The 26,625-nt window shown below is 36.8% G+C and overlaps 1 protein-coding gene across 1 annotated transcript in view; it reads right to left on the reverse strand.

The window, feature by feature from the left end:
• Positions 1 to 1,670: 1,670 nt before the first annotated feature.
• BTAF1 (B-TFIID TATA-box binding protein associated factor 1) overlaps positions 1,671 to 26,625 on the reverse strand; it is a 48,213-nt gene continuing 23,258 nt past the window's right edge. The window contains exons 11-39 of the mRNA XM_009278029.1: positions 26,251 to 26,427; positions 25,545 to 25,685; positions 25,288 to 25,412; positions 24,012 to 24,132; positions 23,833 to 23,937; positions 23,441 to 23,590; positions 22,669 to 22,811; positions 22,325 to 22,499; positions 21,635 to 21,838; positions 18,956 to 19,382; positions 17,697 to 17,887; positions 16,571 to 16,724; positions 16,371 to 16,480; positions 14,306 to 14,507; positions 12,736 to 12,884; positions 9,658 to 9,810; positions 9,016 to 9,137; positions 8,661 to 8,828; positions 8,397 to 8,474; positions 8,187 to 8,316; positions 7,357 to 7,498; positions 7,063 to 7,193; positions 6,511 to 6,636; positions 5,598 to 5,750; positions 4,789 to 5,000; positions 4,472 to 4,631; positions 3,706 to 3,876; positions 3,094 to 3,469; positions 1,671 to 2,893 (exon numbers count right to left, since the gene is read on the reverse strand). Of these exons, the coding sequence (XP_009276304.1) occupies positions 3,323 to 3,469; positions 3,706 to 3,876; positions 4,472 to 4,631; positions 4,789 to 5,000; positions 5,598 to 5,750; positions 6,511 to 6,636; positions 7,063 to 7,193; positions 7,357 to 7,498; positions 8,187 to 8,316; positions 8,397 to 8,474; positions 8,661 to 8,828; positions 9,016 to 9,137; positions 9,658 to 9,810; positions 12,736 to 12,884; positions 14,306 to 14,507; positions 16,371 to 16,480; positions 16,571 to 16,724; positions 17,697 to 17,887; positions 18,956 to 19,382; positions 21,635 to 21,838; positions 22,325 to 22,499; positions 22,669 to 22,811; positions 23,441 to 23,590; positions 23,833 to 23,937; positions 24,012 to 24,132; positions 25,288 to 25,412; positions 25,545 to 25,685; positions 26,251 to 26,427 (4,467 nt within the window). The 3' untranslated portion in view covers positions 1,671 to 2,893; positions 3,094 to 3,322. The remainder of the gene's footprint in view (positions 2,894 to 3,093; positions 3,470 to 3,705; positions 3,877 to 4,471; positions 4,632 to 4,788; positions 5,001 to 5,597; positions 5,751 to 6,510; positions 6,637 to 7,062; positions 7,194 to 7,356; positions 7,499 to 8,186; positions 8,317 to 8,396; positions 8,475 to 8,660; positions 8,829 to 9,015; positions 9,138 to 9,657; positions 9,811 to 12,735; positions 12,885 to 14,305; positions 14,508 to 16,370; positions 16,481 to 16,570; positions 16,725 to 17,696; positions 17,888 to 18,955; positions 19,383 to 21,634; positions 21,839 to 22,324; positions 22,500 to 22,668; positions 22,812 to 23,440; positions 23,591 to 23,832; positions 23,938 to 24,011; positions 24,133 to 25,287; positions 25,413 to 25,544; positions 25,686 to 26,250; positions 26,428 to 26,625) is intronic.

Here is a 26,625-nt window from a genome sequence, read left to right on the forward strand (position 1 = left end):
ATTTGAGTTAAACTAAATCATGAGTATGCATACCTTGGATCTTCAGTGTAATTTTGATTTCAGCAAGCTTGGAAAAAAAAAACCAAACCACCTCCAAAAGCATTAGGGAGCAGGATTAAAAAAAATCCAAAACCCCAAACACTCACAATAGTCATAACTACATTTGCAGAAAGACAGCAGCTTCCTGCTTAAGTGGATTCCAAAGATGACATGCATGGAGAAAGACAGACTTGTCAGACTGAATACTTAAAGTATAACAGACATTTCAGAGGTGCATGTTTGCAGAAAATAGTTTTCCATTTAGTTTCAAGTAGAATTTCAAGCAGTCTTAAAGTTTGGTTGAAAAGCACCATTATGTATACAGTTGTTTCCAAACAGTTCTTCCAGCCCAGAACGTGGTCACCAGTAAGAGGTACTTAGTTTTCACAAATTAGGAAGTTTTGAATCTGGGACTACATCATTAATTTGGACGACTGGCTTCAGTGACTATTGCTGTTCTTTTGATGCCATTAAATAATGGAGATAGACAGACTACTAATTCAGTGCAAATTACACACAATGCATCAAGGCTTGGGCATGTGCGGTTCTACTCATGGGTCATGTTTTTTGGGGCCTGCAAGAACCGAACTTGCAGTCAATTCAAGGTTTAGGTTATGTCTTTATCAGCAAGTAACACACTGCAGTAGGGGCAGAGCTGTAGAGCAAAATGGTTGGTGCTGAGAACCTGACATCCCTGCACTATCTTTGAAATTTTTATTTCAGCCTAGAAATAAAACACTTTTCTATTTCAGCCCAGACCCTGGTCTGGTCCAGCTGAATACCCATTAAACAGGTCAAATGCAGTAAGAGGCATTCCAAGAGCATATTTCTTGCTTGAGTTTTGCTGTAAGTGAATCCAGTTTATGCACTGAGAATACTGCACTAACCAGCCAGATCATGGTAAATGGTCTGCTAGCTTGGAAGGCATAGAAAAGCTCTTAGTTAAATATTAAGGTGACTAAAAATTTTTTTTTAATATACTTAGTGCGGTGTTCCTGCTGGTTTCCATTTTGAAGGTGTTAATTCACAGAACACTTAAGATCAGTCAGTACATATAATAATCTTGAAACAATTATTCTAGGTTCTGCTCCCCCCCATTTCCCAGGTGCCAGAGTCTTTTTGATGTCATACCAAAGAGAGTCATCACTAAGAGTATTATGGTTGCATAGCAACCTCAACATGATAAACAACTGGCTTAAAGCAGTCCTTTGCTGTTTTATTTCTTTTCCAACAGGAGCCAGTTTCCTACCACTGCAACTAATAAAACTCTTGAAGAAAAACAAATGCAGTGTTTTATGACTAAATAAGAGGTTTCTTTATTCAAGTATCCTGTTATTTCTGGGCACTATCACCAGATTACTGCACCAAGTTATCTTAAAGTACCCAGTATTCCAGCATTATAATTTCTCTGCAAACAGAACACCAAGCCCCATCTTGTCTCTCCCCCCACTTGGATTATCAATTGAAAGCATAACAGAAATATTCCATGTATGAAGGTAGAAATCTAGTAATACTAGTAATCCAGCTGTAATTTCCAAAAGCATTAGTGTTTTTTTTTCCTACTGTAGCTGACTAGGTAAGTCTTCTACAGAAAAAACACCTAAACATGGACATACACAACATACAAGTTTATATTCCCAGTTTTGTTTATTTTCATGGAATGCTAATTTAGTTACAATATGGCAGTTCATAACTACTGAAATGTGACATTAATTCATCTCCAATGCTGCAGAACAGTCTTGATTTATATATATTGTTTTAAACCAATCTTATTTTACATAGTTGAGGTCTCTGGTGGTTTTTAAGCTCTGATGCTTAAGCACACAGCAAGCTACAAACCTTAGGTTTTATATTTATACATATATTCTGTGTATTCAGACAACTGCTGAAATTTATCTATAATTTAATATTTATAAAAAGTGCATATACTGGTACATATGCACATCTAGAAACACACTTTTACTACTGCCTCCCTTTTATAAAAAGCTGCATAACATACAGCCATATTATTCTCACTCACTGCTATTGAAGTCCTTTACTATCTTTGTTACACAATTTCAACTATTTAATTCCCTCAAACTGAATGTAGGTATTTCTATGTATATTTTCTCCTAAAGAAAAAAAAGCCCTCCCTATTCCTTTAAGAAGCTTTAAATCATGCATCAGTTTAGTAAACAGTCACTTTAGCATGGATTTTAGAATCCTAGACAGTGTAAAATCTACTTCTGGAAAATGTCTGTCTGTATATTTAATTTCCTCTTTTAGTTACAAAAAAATATATAGGATTGAATCATACTGAATACATGCATCTCTCAAAGTGGCTATATTCTAGCCTTATAGATAAATTAAAAAAGTACACCCCTGCTAATAGGATGCAAACATGGCCTCAAATAGGCCATTACCTGTATTTAATATAGCTCATTACATTAAAAAGTTCAAGTCAGCTGTTCTCTCAAGATGGTGTCAAAAGAGTGAAGAGCATAATATATTTATACTCAATATACAAAGGTGGTGCACATACCTAGTGCCATTTAATTATTCAATACTTTCAAGGCTCCTAGGCTTTGCCTCTGGTGATACAAATCCTGAAATGATCTGAATGAAAGTTTAAGTTGAAAATTGTTTTTAATACACCATAAAAACAAGTTGTGTTTAAAAGAAAAATGTACACTGAACAACCTGAAGTACTCACTGAAAAAACTGTACAAAACTATTATAGATACAGAAAGAAATAATGGTGGACTTAACTTCAAACAGAAGTAACACTTGTTAACATATGTAAAAACTTGCTTTGTTTTATTCTTCTACTAAGTAAGAATTTGCAGCCGTTCAGAACAAGTAAAATTCAAACCACCTCACAATGTTTACATTTAAAGTTTTTTTATACAGTGCAAACGTTTAAGACAGAATAACTCCCCAGTGAAACAGGTGACACTACTCAGTGCCAGTCTTTTGAAGATTCTTCTTTCAAGGAGTCTATTTACACATTAAGCTAAAGGTTCACTATATATGCTTTGAAGTTTGCTGAATATCAGCAAGTAAAATTCAAACCACCTCACAATGTTTACATTTAAAGTTTTTTTATACAGTGCAAACGTTTAAGACAGAATAACTCCCCAGTGAAACAGGTGACACTACTCAGTGCCAGTCTTTTGAAGATTCTTCTTTCAAGGAGTCTATTTACACATTAAGCTAAAGGTTCACTATATATGCTTTGAAGTTTGCTGAATATCAGCAGAAAAATACGTGAACTAGCAGCAGTTGTATTACGAATATATGATGGTTACTTTAATGAATGCATAAAGTTTTCAAGACTGTATTCAGTGTCATACTGTTCTTGATCCCATAGTTCTCCAAGGTTTTCGAGTACTGATTTCATTGATGCTTTCCCAGAAGAGGTAGAGGTATCTGCTTTTTCAGTTTTTCCATCCTTCAGAAAAGAAAAAAAAAAAATTAATATACAGAATGTTTTCAGGAGTATACTAAATTCTTCGAGTCTGATGATTCTTTTGGGGAAATATCACTTCCTCCTGTTTTTCAGAGAGCTGTCTACTATTCATCATTCCAACTTCAAGTGTTCGTCTGATTAAATTTTACATTTCAAAGCAAAACTTTTCCCTAAGTTTACTCTATTTTTGGTAGGTATTTGTAAAAACAGTTCTTTACTTTGTCAAGAGTGAACAGATCAAGAAGCTGTTCTGTTCCCATGCTCTGTAGGCTTGCATTTTCTTGGCTGATCACTGTATTTGCAATATTCATTTTGAACTTTTGAAGACCCATGATCTTTTCCTCCAGAGTTCCCCTGGTTATCAGGCGATATACATTAACAACACGTTTCTGAAAGGGAAAAAAAAAGCACACACAGCTAAAAAAATACCATCTTAGGTATTCAAGAAAGCATAACTTTTTAGTATTCATCATGGACAGTCTGGAAGCAGTTTGGCTTGGAGTTACCAAGTACAATTACTGAAGGGTAACTCTGACTGATGTTATATGAAAAGAATGAGACCATGCCAGCATATAGTAATAACCTGCAATTGCATCTGTACTCAGGAAGTTAAGAATTCACTGCTTTTTTTACAGCTGTAGAGGGAGACTAACAACAGTCGCTCTTTCCCTGTCCAGGCATCAGAGAAGGACAACCCTTCAGTTCCTTGTCTCAGTTGCATCTCTTCCTCCACTGAGGGGTGATTCTTCCCTAACCCTCTCCTCAGCAGCTCAGCAAGTACAGAGGAGAAGGCATACCAAGTTGGGGACAGGATAATAAAGTACACACTTCAACATCTGGCATATTTGCAAGAAAGCAGTATGAATGAAAGCTTAGTGGAAACCCCCAGACATCACTCTTATTATATGCTACAACCTTCTCCAAATTCGAAGAAACAGAAGTTCAGCAAGGGAAAAAGACTATGAGAAATTAAGAGTTTTTCACCTGCCCAATGCGATGTGCCCGATCCATGGCTTGCAGGTCTCTCATTGGGTTCCAGTCATGTTCCACAAATACTACTGTATCAGCCCCTGTTAAGTTAAGTCCCAATCCACCAACATGAGTGGTGAGCAAAAGAACATCTATAGATGGGTCATTATTAAACCTGCATACAAAAAGAGTTAAGCATGGTAAATTTCATTTAAATAATGAACTTATGAACCTCAATTGCTTTGAGGCAGACAAAAGAACCATTCTGTACCATATAAATAATACAGTTCATTACAGTTGGCTTCATATTGGTTATGAAGGGATATGCTTACCGTGAAACAATGGAATGCCTCTGACCAGCAGGTATACTGCCATCTAGTCGTAAATAAGTAACTGAAGGTAACTGAGGTCTGAGAAGGTCATGCTCCACTATATCCAGCATGCTTTTAAGTTGACAGAAGATTAGTACTCTGTGCTGGGCCACAACAGCTTCTGTACCGCTTTCTGAAGATCCACCATTCCCCAAACCACAGTCCAGCAGCAGCTTGAAGTAAAAGAGCATTAAAGTGCATCATCAAAATGACAGTAGATCTCATGTAAATATTGACATTGATGGACTATTGAAAGTAGAAATAAGAGAAACAACTACAGAAGGAAGTCTGTAAGTAGCAGTCACTTGAATGACATAATGCAAAGTTTGGCTTCGCTGTCAAACTACGGAGTCAACAGAATAGTCATTTTCTTCATTTTGCTTTACTTACAATAGAATTTAATTAGGTAATGCAATCTAACTTTATCAAGCTAATAGTCTCCTGTATAATAAATAGGAGAAGAGTTTTTCTGTAACAAGAGGGACAGGAGAAAGAAACAGAATAAAAGTAAGGTTTTTGACAAGGCAGCAAAAATTATGTAAACATCATCACCTTGAAGCAAGCTTGTGCTTCCCCCTCCCCCTTGAATTAGCCGGAAAAATAAAGCATATGCCTAAAAACCCCTTGTACTCTATTTCATTTGCTACTTAACTAATGTTTTAAGATCAGTTTTCATACTGATGAAGTCTTAAGCAAAACCTTCTAAATTGTAACATCATCAGGAGACATACATTTAGGAAACTTAAGGCACAACATACAAGTTGACTTACTTGTTTTAAAGCAGACAGCTTAGGTGCATGTTGGATATCTCGAAGGGATGAATTATGAGCTGCAAGTTGCTCTGTAATTCTTTTATATTCTGGATGTTGGGTTGTTAACACTAATGCTGGATGGTTGCATAGCTTCCGTAAGTATTGCAGTGCCTTTAATTATTTAGGAAATGAAGTTCAAAGGAGTGGTTAGCAACAATGTAGTTACAGAAAAAGGATGAACAAAACTGATTTTAAGTATAGGGGCCACATTCCACAATTTGGACTTTAGGGTATATTTTCATTAAAATAAAGTTGCACATTTATATTAAGGAAACCTGTATTTCAAACTGTATCCAGTAACCATTAAGAGCATAGCGATCTTGGTTCCTGCAACAGGAACCATGCAAAGACTACCATTCCCCACACCTTCACGTGAGTGTGGGAGATAGTAGAGTTTGGGAGCTGTGCAGAGCCTTTGAGAATTATTGTTTCCAAGTAGCCAAGACTTAATCTGCAATTCTGTAAGACCATGAACCTTCATAAATTCAGATCTAACCTTAAGGAAACTTTTTTGTTTGTGTTTTAGAAGCTTAATTTTGTAGTGTAACAACTGATGAGATCAAAATTAGTTCCCTCTTGTTTTGAGGTTTTGCACTTTTGGTAATCAGTTTTTAACTGACAGTAGTATCCAAGATCCACAAAACTGCTGAACTGGTGTTTAATGTAATTTAACTGTAATTATGTAATTTAAGCATAATAGCTATACATCACATTCCAGGCAATCTGATCCAAAATCTAAATATTTTACTTAGATCATATGGCCACAAATGTATAAGTTAACTATCTGGATTTTCATCTTTTATTAAACCCAGAAGTACAGTTACAAGAAATAAATGAACTAGGTAGTAAAAATTACTGAAGAAATCTGTACCTGAAATACATGACCTGTAGCTTTAAGCTTTGGTTTTTCAGTTTCTTCATTCAGTGAAATTGAAGAAACTGTTTCATCAATATCACACTTGGCACGAGACTTGGCAAAATCTTCATAAAGCTGAACCTGTAGACCAGGCCCCAGACAAGAGAATGAGTATGTTTTCCCCAACAGAAGTAAGATGAACAAGTTCCGAGTTAAAGTTCTGAATTCTCATAAATCAAGAAAGCTATTTTATACATAGCACAACATTAACAGTGGAATCTCTTGCAATTTATTTTCCTTCAGCTTGGGAAGTATTCTTTAAAAAAAACCCCTGCAGATGCCTAGATGTTGTTCTTGTAGAACAATACCAGAAATTAAGCTAAAGAAATACTCTACTGCAACTGGTCTGAAATTAGTTTTTAAACACGTACTAGAAAAGCTTTAGTCCTGTGGTCCCCAGAGAGTGTCAGAGCTGATAACACATTGACCCAGGAATACAGAAGTGGTTCCTTTGTGGTCTTAACTGTGCTGAAAAAACTAAAGCTTCCAGCCGCTTTTTAAGCATACCTGTAGAGGACTGAGAATACAGTAATAATCTTGAATAATTTTGGGTGGAAGATCTTGCAGTACATCCTCTTTCATTCTCCTTAGCAGGAATGGCAGAACTTGGCGGTGCAGTGCTTCCATTGCAAGAACCCCTAGTGAAGGCAATGAAAGCAGTATTTTCGGCAAAAAAAAATTTTTCAAAACATTCAGCCCCCCCAATCTCACGTTGGAACTGACTGCACTTTCTGTTTTCGTTAGCAGTTCTCATTTAAAGGAAGAAAACAGGAAAACCAGGATTTAACATTTGATCCCTACCAGCCTCTTGTTCTCGACTGGAGCTTCGGGCATCTCTACTTGCCAGTATTGGTTTGCCATATCGAGCTGCAAATTGGCGTTCAGTACCCAAAAATCCTGGCATAAGGAAGTCAAACAACGACCACAACTCTAAGACGTTGTTCTGAACATAAAAGAAACATTTGTTACATTATTTTCAAAAGTAATGAATTGCTACAAGTTATCAGAAACATTTCCATACATATTTAACACTGCCTATAAAACACTACAAACATAACACTTCAACATACTTTTGAGCTCCTGGAACTTGGTGGTTCTTTCATCAACCTTAAGTTACAGGAAGACCTGTACGTGCACTTTAACACATAAATGGACTTTCTACTGTGTCTGATGTCTTAAGCCATGCCCTGAGTTGTTCTGGACAACAAAACCCAGGAGTGGTCTTAGTCCTGGATGAGACAGATACTCCACAGACAAGTCATTTTGGGCAAAGCCCAAAATCTGGAGTTCTCAGAGTCGAGTTTCTTGCTAATTTCACTAGAGGCATAAGGAAATGCTCTCTCCCCTTCCCTGCCTGCTACTTAAAGAACAAGTGGTAGAGAAAATCTCGTTGCCAACTTTTGAGCCCCATTAGTACCGCAGATCCTGCACCCATTCCCCTATACATGGGTATACTGGGAAAGGAAAAAGATGTAGTTTCAAGCATTTAGTAATGAAAGGCTTTTTTACAATGTATACTTTGAACAAGACAACTCTGATAAAAAGCACAATAAAATGGACTGCAAAGTAGATCTCTTTTGCTTGTTTTCTACTACTCCCCCAACTCCTTAGGAAAAAAGAAAAGCAGTTACCTGGATTGGTGTCCCAGAAAGAATTATCCTGTAATTGGCAGTCAGCTGTTTTACTGCTTTTGACAGCTTTGTTTTTCCATTTTTTATTACATGGCCTTCATCAAGAATGCAGTAATTAAACTTAATATTTCTAGAAAAGAAGAACATAGACTTAAGTAGCATTTAAAATGCTAAGCTATTAAAAACCTCAGAACATGAACCAATTCTTACCTGAAGAAGTCAATGTCATTTCTCACAACATCATATGAAGCCACTATGAGATTGTGTCTTTTCACCTGGTGTTGTAATCTTAAGAAAAAAAAAAAAGGAGATCATAACTGAAGTGTTCCTTACATACGTTATTAATTTCAGCCTTTAAAGGTACCACCACAAGTTTTACCATGTCCACAAACTATGCTTCAGTAGTAAAGTGAATTTCAAAATTCTGTGGGTGGTTTTTTACTCTACCCAAGTCATAAATGCAAAGTGCATTACCTTGCTCTCTCAGTAGGAGGTCCTGTATAGTGCAAAGGATTAAGATATTCTTTTGAGCAAAATTTGCCCACTTCATCCACCCAGTGTCCTGTAAGCGTAGGAGGGCACACCACCAAGGAGGGAAGAGGAACACTGTCCACCAGTTTTGTTCTTGCATATTCCTGAGCCCTTTAGGAATATCAAAACAAGTTTGAAAAAATTGTTTTTCACAGAATAGTTGAGGTTGGAAGGGACCTTTAGAGGTCGTCTGGTCCAACCCCCCTGCTCAAGCCGAGCCACCAACAGCCAGTTGCCCAGCATTACATACAGAGTCATTACCATAGATAAAACCTATCATTAAAGTCTTTAAGCTTACCTGAGGCAATGATCACCTGCAAGAATGCAAATGGATTGTAAAGTTTTTCCTAAGCCCATATCATCACAAAGAATTCCATGAAGTTTGTATTTATTGAGAAATGCCAGCCAGTTCACTCCATCCTGAAATCAGAAAAAAATAGTGCCTCAGAAGTAAAAACTGGCTTTTGGCTAGTTGAGCTTCAGTTCAAACATCTCTATGTTCTATCATCCATCACTGTCAAACTACGAGCTTGTTTCCCACCATAAATGCATCCACTACAGCCCATTCACTCAGAGGGGAATAAAGGGAGAAACATAAGCGGCCAAATAGTACAGCGAGGCCTGGTTTTGCAGTGGTGAGCTGCCACAGTCAGCCTAAGCAAGGCACAGCCCATTGGCCATTCCCTGAGAAAAATGACAGAATCCAGACAGGAGAAAAAAATATCATTAAAAGAAAAACAGTATACATGGCATGCATTACTTAATTTGTTCTTCCTTACCCAAGAGTCCAAGATACACACAGAAACACACTGTGTTTTAGCACAGCTAAAAACAAAACAAAAAGCCAAAAAACCCAGCACCCTAACAACTCCTACCCTTCCATAAAATCATATCAGACTAGAACTTATTGTTCTTTTAAAATAAAAGTACAAGCTGTTACCTGCTGGTATTTTCTGAGCTCTGCTTTGATTGGTACTGGAATTTTATAGTTTTCCAGTTTTTTTCCATCCAGTAATTGTTCCAGAAAGTGGCGTTCTTTAGCTTTCATTCGGATTAATTCTTCAGACATGTTTGGTGGATCTGGTATACCAGCCTAGGATAATGTTTTTAAAGCAGTAATGTAAGGGCTACAGTACTTAATTCTCACACAGACAATAATAAAACCTCATACTAGCTTAGACATTTTAAACAAACAGATGGCAAAGATCTGCAGTCTCCTCCATTGTATAAATCCAAACTCAGTGCTATACTTGTTTGATTCCTTGCAGATCGACTCAGCCAGGGTTGTAGGGTGCAAAAGACAAACTCTGCCCCAAAGGACACACTGAAAAGCTTGATACAATTGCATAGAAGAGGGGAAATCCTGGTCATGCCTGCAAGATTTTACAGAGACTGAGCTATTCTACCTCTAATCAGAGAGTTTATCTGGCTGGCTAGAGAATCCTTTGACACCCATTTTGCCTTACCCACAATCTACCATCCAAAGTTAGATGGATTTTTCTCCTACAGACATTAGCAGAATTAGATCTAAAGTGATACTGAAATCCATAGGTTGAATTCAAGCAGTTGGAAACTACTGGGAAAAAGAAAGATGTAAACCCCTCCAGGTTTGTAGCAGCAGACCTTTGCTTCCTAGGTACTTCCCATACCAGGCCAGAAGCCCAAAGAAGCTGTATCTGGGGACCAAACATGCTCAGACATTCTTGCTTGCTAATAATATAAAGTAGCAAAAGAGGCACTGATATTTTCCATCATCACACCTGTCATCCCAGTTTTCTGGGCCATCTCCATCTTTAGTTAGCTTTACTTCAAAAGTTACTAATCACTTAGGGAGGTCCTGGCTGAGAAGAAAAACTCTATCAAGTAATTCCACCATGTATGTGGTTAATAAGGAAGGGGGAAAACTAACTCAGATTTCAGCTGTTAGAAGTGCTCCAATAAGGTATTTAAGTACATACATACACACAGACAACAGCCTACTTGTTCAACTGCTCTTCCTACCCTCCCTTTTAAAAGAACATGTCTGAAGTGTGACTACTATGCCAGTTAATTTGATTCAAGTATATTGTCAACTTGCAGCATGATTGCTTATCAATAAAACAGGACAGATTAAGTTGAACCATTTACCTTATAATCCTTCTCTCAGTCATATTTTCATTTTTATGGTTGAATGAATAATGAAATTGAGAATAAAGATACAGGAAACTGAGCATAGCTAAGTTCTCCCAACTCATTTATTACTACTGTTCCCAATTCCTCACAATTAGAAACCAACACAAAAATACAGATTAGAAACTCCACGCTTATTCAGACCTCTATCGCTTTTACTTATCCAGCAGCTGAATTCAGGTCATGCATTTTAGGTAGTATATAAAATGCCAGCAATAAACACAAAAGACTAGATAGACTCTTTGTTTTGTTACAGAACTAGAAGTCATGCTTCAGGGACATGAAATTGGAAGAGTGGAAAAGTTTTTTTTTTTGTTTTAATGATACCACTATAACTACTGAAAACTAAGATTTTTGTCTTATGAAATATCTGCAAGACTACCCTAAAAAGTCTTCCCATTTTAAAAAGTAAAACTGTACCCATAAAATACCACTCCATAAGTTTTTTCACACAAAGCATGTGTAAAACTTTGTCTATGAAAACTTGATAAAGTTATTACAGTCTCAAAAAAGGATTCCTTAATAAAGCATTTCCCCATAAAACACCTATTTCGCTAGTCCCCATCAATCTACCCCCTACTCTTTCCACTGAGATGACTCCAACCCCTCTACATTTATCAATTTAAATTCCTTGTTTGGCCTAACATTTAAAATTGCCAACATTCAAAAGACTGTCCCACAACAACACTGGTATTTTCTCTCATTAATCTACTTCACTCTAAGTCTGCATATTTCTAAGTTTGCATATTTAGTATAGTTCAGTATCTGATACTGAACTTCCTTAACTGGAAAGGGAAGTCTTAAGGGAGATCTTGAGTAACTGTGGAAAAGAAGCATGAACTGATCATACATATGTATACAAATTAATAAAACAAGTATTCTTCATTTTTAAGAGATGCTCACTAAATTCTACTAAAATAGCTTTAAAAAAGAAATCTAAGCTACATGTATTCCATAGGTTGTATTTAGATGCATATGAAGGGCACAGGTGCGAATGGCATTGGAATGAACAGCAGCATGACAAATTCATTTCTACTTTTCTCACTTTCAACTTTTTCAACATTTCAGTGTAAGCATACAGAAAGTGCTCCATTTAAGGCAGATTGCTAGTTATCAGATTCTAAGGCTCTATTATGCTAAATTAAAAATTGAGATAATAAAAGATACTAAACCCATTAAACTGACATTGACAAATTCTGAACTGTCTTCTATTACCATCTGGTGGTGAAAATAAGTTACTTAGAAGCCTTGTAGTCCTTGAAGCACAAGGTTAGAAAGTGTCTGAGATGTGCAAGTTGTAGGAGGAGTGAAAAACTGAAGCAAATCTGTACTAATTAAACACTACTGGATCATAATACACATAATATTTTGCCCAAAGCTGTAGGGTGGGGCTTTTTGATTTTAAAAGCTAGGAATAAGTAATTGTACTTATCTCCACACTATTTCTATTACTGCTATTTCATTTTTTCCTTTTAAATCAGTATTGCTTTTTTAGGCATTTCTCTTGACCACATACACAACACCACACATACCTAGAGAGCGCACACATAAAACTCCCAGGACTTTTGAGCCCAAACTAGCAAAAGCAGCATTACATGCAGTTAAAATGAGTTTCTTATAAAGAAAAATTTTACTTTAACATTAATTTAGAAAATTACTAACAGAGGGTCCAATTTTACTCATTTTACATTATAAAGGACACATCTTCAATTATCTGATATGGACTCAACATCTATAACAACAGTTACTTATTCAGCATTTAATAAGCCGGAAGCTTGGACTTTGTGGCTGGTGAAAAAGTAGATACAGGGCAGTTCACATACTCGGTATACTTACAACTTGAGCTTACCTCAAGAGGCATTAGTCTAATTAGTGTTGCAAAGCACTGAGTAGCCATAAAACGTACACTGTCTGTCTGATCACTCATTCTACCCAGAACTGGAACCACTAGAAGAACAATGTACGGAACAATACCAACATCTAGCTGCTCCATTACACCTGGATCAGTTATTAAGGAAATAGTTTTTACCAGTTCAGGATTGTCTGACATCAATATATTCCTGGCAGATTTCACACTCAATATGTAAGAGTCATAAATACATTACATTCAGATGAACAAGACTTCTACTAACAAAGCCGGGGGGGGAATGTCTGATCTACCCAGTTACATTTAGCCCAGTGAATTCCATGGTTTGAGAAACTGAATTACCTCCACCAAAACTTCATTTGATAGATAAAATAAAGGCAATGGAAATGAAAGTTTCTTCTGTTTCTTATCTACAGGAGAAAAATAGCTTAACATTTTATTTCATTCCTCCTCCCATTTTTTTCAGGCAACAATTTTTGTTCCCCCAAATTATGCAACTGCAAAGAGGTTTCTGCATTTTTGAGTACTCAAGCAAGGATACATGCAAGTGCTTCAATTGCACCTTCTTGTTTGGTGTTGTCATCTATTGCTCCCAACCACGGTAGAACCTTCTCTAGAAAGATATTCATTGTTTCCATGGTAGCTATTTTGCTCATAACACCTACACAACGAGCAGCCATGTGTCTCACTGCAGTGCTGGGATGTTGAAGGCACATGTAGAGATGAGGCAAATGCTGTATTAACTGAATAGAAGAAAAGAGTGGGGAAAAGAGGCTAATATGAGTTATAAACAAATTACTTTATTATTTTGAAGTAAACAGTCTTTTTAAGTCACTGTTGCCTCCCAAAGAACGCTTGAAATGGCTCCTTAAACAAGATCTAATTGTTTAGAACCGAAAAATTGTTTCGGAAGAAAAAGACAATTGAATTTTGAACAAGTATTACTCCCCAATACAGTTAAAATTCAGAGAGCAACAAGATGTTTAGGGTTTTAGTCAGAATGCAATTTAAAGAAGCCCCTGATAATTAAGGAAGTGTTTCACACTGGAAGAATACAGTACTAAGTACTCTGAACTTTTTATTAAAAAAAAAAAAGAATTATTGCTTAAATACAGATAGATAGATTAAAGAATTCCTTCCAGCTAGCAAATTTGTCCTAGATTCACCCCGTTTATGTTTAGGCAGACGAATTAGCCATGTTGGGAGTCTTATTAACTCTGTGTGACAAGACAGACACCCAGAAGGAAATTCTTATCTTCCCAAGGGGATACGTGTGTACGTACATGTCTTTTCTGTGTCAACACAAATACATTTTTATGTCAGGTATCTTAAATGGATGGCCAGGTTTTTCCTAGTGTGGAAGTCCCTAAGTATTAGCTTTGATGAACCAATTCCACCCTCTTTGACTTGGTGATTTTTTTTTTTTTTTGAAACCTGTATACAATGTTAGCACCCCCAGAACCGATCTACACATTAACTACACACCATATATATAGGTATATATATATAAAAATACATGTATCTATCAAAAAAAAAACTCAAGCAAGGATACATGCAAGTGCTTCAATTGCACCTTCTTGTTTGGTGTTGTCATCTATTGCTCCCAACCACGGTAGAACCTTCTCTAGAAAGATATTCATTGTTTCCATGGTAGCTATTTTGCTCATAACACCTACACAACGAGCAGCCATGTGTCTCACTGCAGTGCTGGGATGTTGAAGGCACATGTAGAGATGAGGCAAATGCTGTATTAACTGAATAGAAGAAAAGAGTGGGGAAAAGAGGCTAATATGAGTTATAAACAAATTACTTTATTATTTTGAAGTAAACAGTCTTTTTAAGTCACTGTTGCCTCCCAAAGAACGCTTGAAATGGCTCCTTAAACAAGATCTAATTGTTTAGAACCGAAAAATTGTTTCGGAAGAAAAAGACAATTGAATTTTGAACAAGTATTACTCCCCAATACAGTTAAAATTCAGAGAGCAACAAGATGTTTAGGGTTTTAGTCAGAATGCAATTTAAAGAAGCCCCTGATAATTAAGGAAGTGTTTCACACTGGAAGAATACAGTACTAAGTACTCTGAACTTTTTATTAAAAAAAAAAAAGAATTATTGCTTAAATACAGATAGATAGATTAAAGAATTCCTTCCAGCTAGCAAATTTGTCCTAGATTCACCCCGTTTATGTTTAGGCAGACGAATTAGCCATGTTGGGAGTCTTATTAACTCTGTGTGACAAGACAGACACCCAGAAGGAAATTCTTATCTTCCCAAGGGGATACGTGTGTACGTACATGTCTTTTCTGTGTCAACACAAATACATTTTTATGTCAGGTATCTTAAATGGATGGCCAGGTTTTTCCTAGTGTGGAAGTCCCTAAGTATTAGCTTTGATGAACCAATTCCACCCTCTTTGACTTGGTGATTTTTTTTTTTTTTTGAAACCTGTATACAATGTTAGCACCCCCAGAACCGATCTACACATTAACTACACACCATATATATAGGTATATATATATAAAAATACATGTATATATAAAGACAAATCTTTCCATGTCATATGCTAAATTCATTCACAATCACTTCAGTATTTTACTAAAATAGATAAGAAACAATTCAATATGTTCCATATGAATTTTCTCCATCTGCTCAGAATTCTACAGCCGTTCCTTATGCTCATCCTTTCCCATCATATCCTTTCCAGACAGAGTTCTGGCCTACTTATTCCTTTGCATGGGAGCCTTTTCGTATATTTTTATCATCCTGTTGCCCTTCTCTATGCCTCTTCCAGTGCTACTATATTTATTCTGAAATACAGTACTGCAGATAGGCTAGTACTAAAAATTGTATTCAGATGCAGGCATAATGGTGACTTGCTTGTTCTATTTCTTTCTTAACTATTTTTTTTTAACCAGTATTTTACATTCAGCTGATACTTTTGCAGAACTATCCTAACTCCAGGATCTCTCTCCTGAGTAGAAATAGTTAGTTCAGAGCCTACTACTGCGTATAAGATGTTAAGTCTTTTACATTGAGTGGTGGGTAAAAAGAAATAATTTAAAAAATTAATCAAATCCAGTCTACTTGGGGGTAACTGAAGTCTCCCTTAACTCTTGCATTCCCTGCACAGGGAGCCTGTCTGTTCTCCAGGTTTAGGAAATCTGGAATTAGAATAAAGCAGAGTTGAGATGCTGACTTCAGTGTAACACAGTAGCATAAATATTATCATAACTCAAACTTTGGACCCAATCTTGTTTGGGCATCTCATCCAGAAAAGGGTAGGCCAAGTCTAAATTGTAGGTAGGTGTTTGCTGTTGTGGTTTATTCTACAACCTGCATAAACAAATACAGAACTTAACAGCCTATAGGACATGGGGGGAAAAAATAGCTTTGAAGCGTAACAGCTTAACTGCTGACGATAGAAGGCTATGTTTTCAGCTTATCAAGACTAGGATACAGGATTTGGAGAACAGGCAAGCTAGCAAGTGCAATAAAAACACCATTTGAGCAAAATTAGAAAAACATCTAAAAAGAAGCCTTACAAAACAAAGATTTAAAGCAGTGGCAATGAACAGACTTAATTGCTTCATACAAAAGCTGCTTTGGAATATGATTACCAGAGGATGTAGCTGAGTATCCATCGAAGCTGCTGTTGTTTCAAAAACCTGTAAAGAATTTACTAGCTCCTGGGCAGGAGCATCTCCTTTTTCCAGTAAGGACTTTCGGTCTGTTAGAAACAGAAAAGGTGTTCAGTTTAAGACTGACATACTGCACCCAGCCTACCAGCCCCCCCAGCTTAAATCAGAAGCGTAATTACCAAAATTATTTATGTGAATGTTGTTCCTTAATGAACCAACCATAGCATCCCAGAGATGTGGCAATCCCGTTGCCATTTCAGCACCAAAATGTTTAGCTATAGTAGATAAGGCAAATTCAGCTCCTCTTCTCTGTACAACATAAGGTTTCTGAGCCTAGATTTAAACAATTTAACGAAGTAGTGAGGACAGGTACAGTTAAGAATAACAATTATTTTCAAGGAGGCTCCCATTGTTATATAGGCATTCAATTCCGATTGTGTTTATAGCTACCTACAACACATTTGCTGGTTGATTTTTTTCTTTGTAAGTTATTTATTTTTTATACAGCTAAAAAATGAAAGTATTTTTATAGCAGATTATTTAAATCCTATAAATTTGGGGATTTTGGTGACACAAGCCCATTTCAGCAACAGATTTTCCAACTGATTCCAGTTCCAGAACCTCAGACACTGCCAATATAGGGGACACCAAGAACAGTAGCATGCTAGCAAAACTTCCCAAAAGCAGTATTAAGCCCTTTCTCTTGCTCCCACCCTCTTGGGAGAGGAAACTGATGTTTCAGTGGAAACAAAAAAGTGGAACTGATAAAAATCACTTTAACAATTAAGAACAAAATCCACAACACCATTTAGGAATCACAGTCCTGACTAGGATCTTACTAAAACATGCTGAAGTTTTATATGAATAAAACAGTAACAAAAAAAAGCACATCAGGTGTGGAAGTCACACGTACATCCTAAAGCCAGTCATATTTCAAATACTGTTTTTAATGCTTCAGAGCTTCCATTGTGCATCAAGACGACCAACACTGACATGGGTAATGGGACACAATCACAGCACAGTTTGTGGAAATCCATTTGCATGGATTTATATTGAGATATTCACATCCTGTGCTAAATGTAAAATATTTCAGGAGTATTAATTTTCTCAATGACACACTGAAGATTTAAAACATCATCATCATCTAACATATGCTGCTTGCATCACAAAATTTTACGTCAACTCAGTTCTCTCATGAAAAGATCCTGGACATCCCTATTATAATGCTGTCAACTCCAGTGAATTCAAGCTAATGGAAGGGAGGGGTGGATGTGCAGACTGCAAATGCAAGTTTTTGAAGTTTACCTCATCAAGTTCTGTAGGAATGCTTCCACTACTGCCAGTGGGGAGATCTGCAATTGGGGCTTTTGGAGCTTTTGGAGTAGGACCTCGCCGACTTGTGATGGCAAAAGCAGCTTTCTGATGTCTGTACAGTGTAATTATTCCCCTGTGCTTAGTAACTGTATGATGCATCCCGTCTTTATCAGAGTTGGGCCCTAAAGGAAAAGAGAGAATAGCTGACAATTTAAGCTGCAGTTTAAAACGTAGGTGGAAGTGATAGCTACCTACAAGTCATCTGCAGATCTCAATGTGCTGTAAAACAAAAAACATGTCATCGTCCTCAAGGATGGAAAAAATTTAAGTACAGAGTAGAGTTACTCTGTTAAGAGCACATTACAGACTTGGCAAGAAAATCTAAGTGTGCAAACTGCCACATAAATTCTTATTCAGCAAGAAACACAGATAACAAAACGTCAGTCAAATATAAAAAGTTTGCACAAGTTTTTTTATATAAAAACACATTATGTCTAAAGTTTAAACAAATTTATGTTCTGTCTCCTTTACAAACAGTTCAAGACTTCTATCATGATATAACAGCAGATGCCATCAGTATCTTTGGACTTCTTGATGTTTCTGTTTATGCTAATAAGCTTAATTTTCAGTCAGATATGAATGTTATTCTATTTTGAAACAAAGGAGAACACATTCATTAACAAAAATTAAAATGTATAATGGTCAAACCTTAAAGCAGGTTAGAATCTTTGACAGTATTAAGGTCTTAATTTGTGTTGTTCATTCAATCCATACATTTTTAGCAAGGGACAGTCATTTAAAGAAAATCCATGACCATAGCGTGCACAGGATTATTTGTTCATTTCGAACACTGTCCTCATCTTTTGTTATCTTACTATTAGCCTCTGGAACATAACACAAGTCAGACATTTTTCTAACAGGCTAATTTCCAGACTGATTCAATTGCAGTGAAAAGCTTCATAATACATGTAAACGAAATGTGATCATAAGTGGATAATAATTGAACAACAGTAAATAACTGAAAATTGGAACAAAAGTCTTTTATACATAGTTTCTGAAAACTATACAAATCATTAGTTGCACACACTGTGTAGTTTAAGATACCTAAATGAAATAATTACTAATAAATGAAGACTCAGTTGCTGGCATTTTAAAAACACTGAAAAAAAAGACTCACTTGAATACTCATTTTAACAGTTCAGAGACAAGCAGGCATATTTTAAGAATCCTGGCTGTCTTAGATATCATACCTTTTGAGTTTTCATGGCTACTCTGAGGCTGTGCAGGACATGCTGCTAGTGGGGTAAGATGTGGATCCACACAGAGGGAGTTGCAGAGATTTTTTATAATCTTTGAGTTGGGACAAGGAGACCTTGTTGTACACTGCTGAAGTAACTTCGCTATACATGAAGCCACATAGTTTTGTACAAGTGTATTCTCCTCTTTTTTGATAGCTTCCATTAAAGGTTTTATAACAGGATTTAGCTTTTCTGGAAGTTGCTGCAAGTTCACAACTGCACATGCAGCAAATGTATGGACTCGCAGATGCAACACTTGCCATTCTTGATTTGTTTCTGTAACAGTCATTTGGACTTGTTGTCGTTTACTGTCCAACTGTTGTAGAATTTTAGGATTCAAAGTAAAGGATGATGTCACTTCATTGAAAACAGAAGTAACCTAATAAAAAGGAAGAAAGAGTTACAAATCTGTTTAATTTACTGTAAAATGGGATTTCCTCTGAAAACCACCGTTTTCATGACAGAACACGAGTCACTTCACCCAGTATTATCATCTCCATTTTTCCAGCAAATACTAGGAAATGCTCCAAAATGTAGTTTCTGGAATCCTGAACTGCAGCTCAAGGGGAAAAATCAGGCATATTATAAACATTTCAAGTCTAGATTTCCAAAGCTAAAAGAGGAGTTTACGTACTCCTCCAAATTTAGATTGTCCTATATCCGCCAGATATATCCAGATATTCTGGCAATACATAAGCACATGACAGATAAGCAAAGGAGAATACGCTATGAATACAAGAGGCCAGAAAGGATGTGCAAGGTCCCGTGCATGAAGAAGTTGTTTCTAAGCTGATTTTCTTTTGAGGAAAGAGACTGGGATAACAATCTAAGGAAAAAGTCAGCACAACACAGTAGTTGCAGGACTTGCCATATCCTCCCCCACTCACAATTGGCTGACTACTGTTGCTTAATTCTTTCACAGGAAACAGGTTAAAAGCAACGTGGAATCATGGAAATGCTGAACGTACTCTACTGATGGGATAGTTAGGCTCCTAAGTACAGGAAAGATGACAGCTCTTGAGAGGGCTAGTCTGAGGGGGGGTTTTTTTGTTGGTTTTTGCCTTGTACTTTTAGATGTTCTGGTCAAGTCTTTCAACTCAGACTTGTACTGCTTCATTCTATAGATACCTCAAGTTCTACTCCACATGACCTTGATGACTGGAATGACCAAAGGATGCAAAAAAAATATGAATAGCAAGGAGCAGCACAGAGTTTTTACATGTAATGCAGTACTATAATGCAGCGTAGGTTTGGTGTCTGTATTTCAAGAAAACCTGAAGAGGTGAAAAGGGTGCCAAAGACAGCCACAGAAAATAGCAAATAGTGATGGAATGAGTCTTCTAATCCAGAATGGATGTCTTTTGAAAAAAAACACGCACTGGTCAAGCAGCCCTATTACTAGACTCAAGAGTAAACAGTTGAGGTATATGAAAACTCCTGTACTTCACAGACTAAGAGCTCACATGATTCTGTCTGACTTTACCTTGGGAATTTATTCATTTTAGATTGTAGCCATAATCAGACTGGCTGCCAAAATTCCCTCAGCCCATATACACAGTTATCTATAACTTTAAAGATATGTTGAGATTTCCAAGTTAAGCTACTGCATATTACTACCTAAGTACTACTATCTGAGAATTTCAAGATCCATCATACTACAGTCATCATGGCCATAACAGTACAAACGTAAGCCTTCTCTTATTCTTACTCTTATCCTCAGCATCCCAGTTGCATACACAAACACATCCAGGATCTTAATCCCCCTCCTCCCCTGTCCCAAGCTGCGCCACATCCATCACCATTCCTTCACCCCCCCAAACCTACACACGCCTCCCAGCCCAATCCCCTTTTGTTTTGCAGGCTCTCAAATCCACAAGCTCTTCATTGACATCCTACCTCATCTGTCCATACTCATCTTTCTCTCTGCTTAAGAAGCCAGTTTGGGGTTGGAAAAAAACCCACCTTTTAATTTGTTGCCCCAACATTATCAGCTCTATTTTTGCTTACAGAGCTTTTTGTGTCAAGAGCTACCTTTTAGTATCACATCTAACTCTGATGTTTTCAGATTAAAAGAGACAAAACAATTGAACAGCTGGAAAAAAACCCACTTTAACATGCTTGGAGGGCCAGGGGGGAGAAGTTCTAGAATTTACACAGTTTATTTACTAGTCTTTTGACAGTGGTTTTGAAGAAATTCCAGCCTGCTTTGTTTTCTTCTGTGTAGATTTCAATAGTGAATCAACACCTGAATCAGAACACTGTCAATTTTTTCTCCTGTTAAGTATCTACCTTGCATTCTACTCAATTTTTGGCATAGTCTGTAAACACCACAGGGGAAGCGGTTAAGTACCTATTACATACCTCATGTCAAAGGATGTGTAAAGTCACATTATTTCTGAAAGTTACTGGCTGGGGGGTCCTGTTAAGTATCTACCTTGCATTCTACTCAATTTTTGGCATAGTCTGTAAACACCACAGGGGAAGCGGTTAAGTACCTATTACATACCTCATGTCAAAGGATGTGTAAAGTCACATTATTTCTGAAAGTTACTGGCTGTGTAATAATTATTCTAAAGATGTATTTCAAGACAAAAATAGATTGGAAGGAAGAGCAGGCATGCCTCTACTTACCAGCTCATTAGCTTGATCTATTGTAAATACACTGCAGTTTACTCTGTTTCCAATGTCAATGTGTGCATCAGCTAACAATGAGATGAGTTGTTTACATTCATTCTGCATTCGGGTAAAAGGAACAGCAATTTCATCATAATAGAGGTGTTCAGAAAGGACCCCAAGTAAACGAGGTTGCACACAAATGGCCACAGTTCTACACTCCTATAACAGGAAAAGACATAATTTTTATTTCTGAGTAATCACAATTTCTTTTGTTCAGTTTTGGGCACTAAACAGTGCAATCTAGCTACAAAAATCCAGTTTCCAGAGGGACCATTAACATTTGTAACCCAGAATATTAAAGATTATGAACAAACCCTTCAGTCTGCCACTAGAATGGAAGCGATAGTGAATACAGGGAAGACAGTCATGCTAAAAGGAAGCACTGACCTTAGATAACCTGCATCTTGAGAATAGTTATTTGTAGAAGAAATGTGAACGTATTTACTGATTCATAGTTCTGACAGTTGGCTTTTAGCTACCAAGTAATATATTCCTTCATTGTCTAACAATCAAGATTTTAGTATTTAGATGTATAAATACCATTTTAGCTTATCAACTGAAATTTTATTTCAAGCTAAGTAGCAGACGACAAGCTGTGGATTAAGATAGTAAGTAAAATTTATTTTTACTGCAGAAACATCCTACCTTTTGCAAGGCTGCCCACTCACAGATTACTAATGCAACACTAATCCTCTGCAAGGCAGATTTAGAATTCAAGTGGAAGAGCAGTAGCTGAGCTAATGATTCAGCTGGCTTTATTTCTTGAATAACAGTATTTACACCTGGGTCACAAATGCAGCAACAAAGTGCTCCCAGCAACCTGACAAAAGGAGAAAGAACAGTCACTTCAATGTTACAATTGCTTGGCAATTAATGATTCAAAATGAAGATGCCAAAAAAGTATACATAATGAGATTTTGGCAAAACCACTATATAACAAAAAAGATAAATTGCTTTTAAGTATTTTTTCAGATTTCCAGTAAACTGACTTTGCTGCCATCATCCGAGCTCGCATGACAACATAATCCCTGGTTGCTGGATCTTCTGCAATGCTGTCTGCCCCAGCAATATATTCCTGAATCACTTCCTTATTCTGGGTTTGACCTTGACGCAGTTTAGCACCTGCCTTTTCCTACGGAATAAAGTTGGGAAGGGTTGAAAGTAAATGTGTTTGTAACAGGAAAGATTAATTCATATTCCATAACATTTCCAATAACCATCATACCCTGCAGAAGTTAGACTAAGCCAGAACATTTCTTGGATAACAGACTTCTTAAAGTAGTTAAACATTGTAAATCACCTCTCCATTGATAGTATTCTATGGTCCTATTAAATGTATGATATGGTTCCTTCACTGTAATATTAAAACTAATACTCAACATACAGCTGATAAACTGAGTCCACACAGAGGAAAAAGGAAACCTCTTTCAGCATGTTTTCAGAAATCATGCAATGCTTGTAGACTTAACTCAGTCCTGCAAACAGACGGTTTTGGAACCATGATGGTTATGGAACCATGTAAATAGAGACTTTATCAAGTATTCACAGGGAGCATGCTACATGACAGAACTTTGAATTCTCATGGATAACCTGACAAGAACTATTTTCTTCTAAAGACTTGAGGTTTGTAAGATAGGTTACATTTAGAGTTGTAGAAAGGCACCACCACTCCCCTCTAGCACCTTTAGAATGTGTCTTTACATACAGCTAATCAATTTCCTACTTTCCCCAGACCAGTTAGCGAGGTCACATTTCACTTACTTTTGATCTGGTTTTTACTTCTAGCAACATGTTTAAGTCAATGGGCAAATGAGACGGCTGCATCATTAAGCAGAGCCAGGCTCCCATCCATGGACAAGCAGCTGCAACCACATACTGTACAGACGCCTTGTTTAACAGTTCCAGCCATACCTTGGGAAAGAACCATAGTGGAAATCATGACATTTGTATGTGGGTCTACATAAGATCATATGTGTGCTGATAAACTGTAGGAACCATCCTGTTCTCCTTCACTCTACAGTAAAGCATCAAATAGGCTAACTACAAAATAATTAACATGAACACACTATTCTTTATCTGCACAAAAGTGCAGAGGGTATGAAAGAGCAGGATACACAAACAATATATATCTAAGTCGTAAGTCATGCAAATACCTTGTGAATAAGATCCAGAATTTCTTGGTTGCTTTCTAAGATACAAAATTGAAATATGTGCCTCAACATGTCTTGCAGAATTGGAGTCAGCCACGTTGAAGAGCTCTGAAACAAGGATATCATATGATCAAGCAGATTCCAGTATGTATCATAGTAAAACACTAATAACTAATTCTTACCTGGTCTTGAGTAGACAGCAGTGTGAATAATGTTTCCAGTGCTGCTTTTCGCACAGAAGATATAGTATGATGCAAGAACGGCCACACACGTGGGACCAAAACTGTGAGTGATTGCTGAATACTAGTACATGAAGTGGAGATGTAGAGGCAGTGACAGGGGAAAAAAAACCAAAACACACAGAGCTAAGTTAATTTTGTTTATCCTCAGTTATAAAGTTTTATCCAAAAGAAAGATTTTTAGAAGAGTATTATTGCATATGCTTGTGATTTTAAGTGAAGGATCAAGTTACTACAGCTTAAACATTTAAAATAGTTTGAGTCAATATCTTTTTTTCAGGAAAATACTGTTTTTTCTTACTGCTATAAAGAACTAGTCAATTCAAGCATGTATTTTTACCATGTTGTTTCCCAGATTATACTTTGGGCTTTGTTCAGCTATTTAGAAAAAAGGTTTTTTGTTTTGAATTTACTATTAGGCATTTATGAGTTTAGAAATAGTTAAAAACAAGCTCAGATCTTTTGTGCATGAACTTGCACATCAACTGATGCAAGTAGTACATGCTGAATTAAAGATGGCATTAGTGACAAAACTTCATTCTTAATTTTGGATTTGGGCAAAAACCAGCTTTCAGTGACAATCATATAGTATGAGAAAGATTAGATGTGTAAAGCATCTACTTAAGTGCAGATGCTATGAGTTTACCATGTGTATTATGAAAAATGTTAACATACTAACATGCAATTCCTTTAATCTGACAGTCCCAAACAAGAGGAACTAGGCATTGTCTTCAACCAGTCACAGAATTACTGGTTGTACTATTGATGTGATTCTCCAGTTTGTAGCTTTCTTTAGAACTGTTCCAATAGTAAACTTCCACAGGTACATGCATGTGTTTTAACGTACACAGTTTGCTCTCTTGTTTGGAGTTTGTCAACAAGGAGCAGACAAACAAGAAGTTTGCAGGCAGGACCACCATGTGAGTGGAGCAGATATCCTTCATTAAAATACCCAAGATGAAGGGGGGGGGGGAGGAGTGTCACATATAAACACTGTCTAGTACCTTTTAATTATTTTCTTGCCTTTTACTAACGTCATGAAAGTAGAAGCACTGTCCTAACCTTCACTTTAAGGAAAAGCAAGAGTAAAATTAAAATACTGATTTAAATGAAGCATCTCCTTGGCACATGATTTGAAGGCAACTTTGATTATTCCAATTTGAAAATAACTGGACAGTCAAACCTGCAATACTGAAGCAATACTAATTAAAAAAGTTACCTGCATTTGCGGACCTGAGGATAAGTCAGAAGGGAAGAAAGAAGGATCATGATACTGTTTGTGGAAGCTGTCAAGTCATCCAATTCCAGAAGTGCATCCCACAAGGTATTAAGAATAAAAGGGACCTACACAAATAAGCAGAAGAGGTTATCGTTAAAAAAAAAGGAAAATCCAAGTGCTGCCTCTAAGTGTTATTTTCTTCACTCAGACCAAAAGTGAACTTTTCAATTAGAACTGATGGAAAACAATTCAGTCACCTTCTGAGACTGAAGTTGGACCAGGCTTTCCACTACTGGTACTAAAGATGCTGCAGCAACAGCTCGGACATCATCATCCAGATCTTGGAGACCTTCAATTATTGCAGGCAACACTTTAGGCAATAAAGTGTTGATCATGTCCTGCCAAAAAGATTAAAAGCCTTTTTAAACTTAAAAAGCATATAATGCCCCAGACAACTAAGATGTACACTGAGTACGTGAATAAACCTGTTTGTTATATAAAACAGAAGCTACAGGTCCAAGACTATAATCTAAATATTGTAAACTACCATTCATGAAGTAAAACCTAGGTTATAAATTTGAATGAACTGTAACTCAGCTCAGTTTTAGTGTAAACAAAGCTCAGTGTTTGCAGAGTAATACTGTGAATAGACTAAACCTCTTGCAGCACTCAGCTCTGTTAACCTCGCACATGAAAGTATCGTCAAAACCAGGCAAGCATAGCCTCTATTTATGATGTTTTGTGCAAGTGACTTATCAAGTTACAACAGTACAACTTTGCTGTATACTTGCAGATTTCTGCAGCCTGGATATAAAAATGCAGTCACACATCTTATAACCCACATGAAGCTGCAGTGCAAGCAAGCTTGCTTTATCATACATACCTATTGTTCAGCCATATCCTCAACTTTGAGCAGAGCTTTCTGTTCCAAAGCTCTCTGCAATTTGTCATGAGGGTTATTACCTGACGTACTGCCAAAGCGTACTTTATTCCTAGGAGACCACCATGTCTCACTTCCCACTGTTCCTGTGTAAGCAGCTTCAGGAGAACATCCACAGTTTTATGAACTCCAGACTCATTCATATGTTTCAATACTACTCCCAAAGTCTGAGCACAAGTCTCACGTACCGGTGCTACCACCTAGGATAAAGTAAATAATAAACCAGGTATTTCTGTATGAAACTTGACTTAGAAAGAAACCAATACACATAGAGTCAGATGACCAAAACTGCTATACAAACAAGGTGAAATTTATGTATTGGCTACTTTGTAATAAGCATCTGTGAGCAGTTACAACAGGCACATGCAGTAGCACTGTACAAAGCATAGTTGACCTGC

This window comes from Aptenodytes forsteri, unplaced genomic scaffold (genome assembly GCF_000699145.1).
Source record: "Aptenodytes forsteri isolate BGI_AS27 unplaced genomic scaffold, ASM69914v1 Scaffold15, whole genome shotgun sequence".
NCBI lineage: Eukaryota > Metazoa > Chordata > Aves > Sphenisciformes > Spheniscidae > Aptenodytes > Aptenodytes forsteri.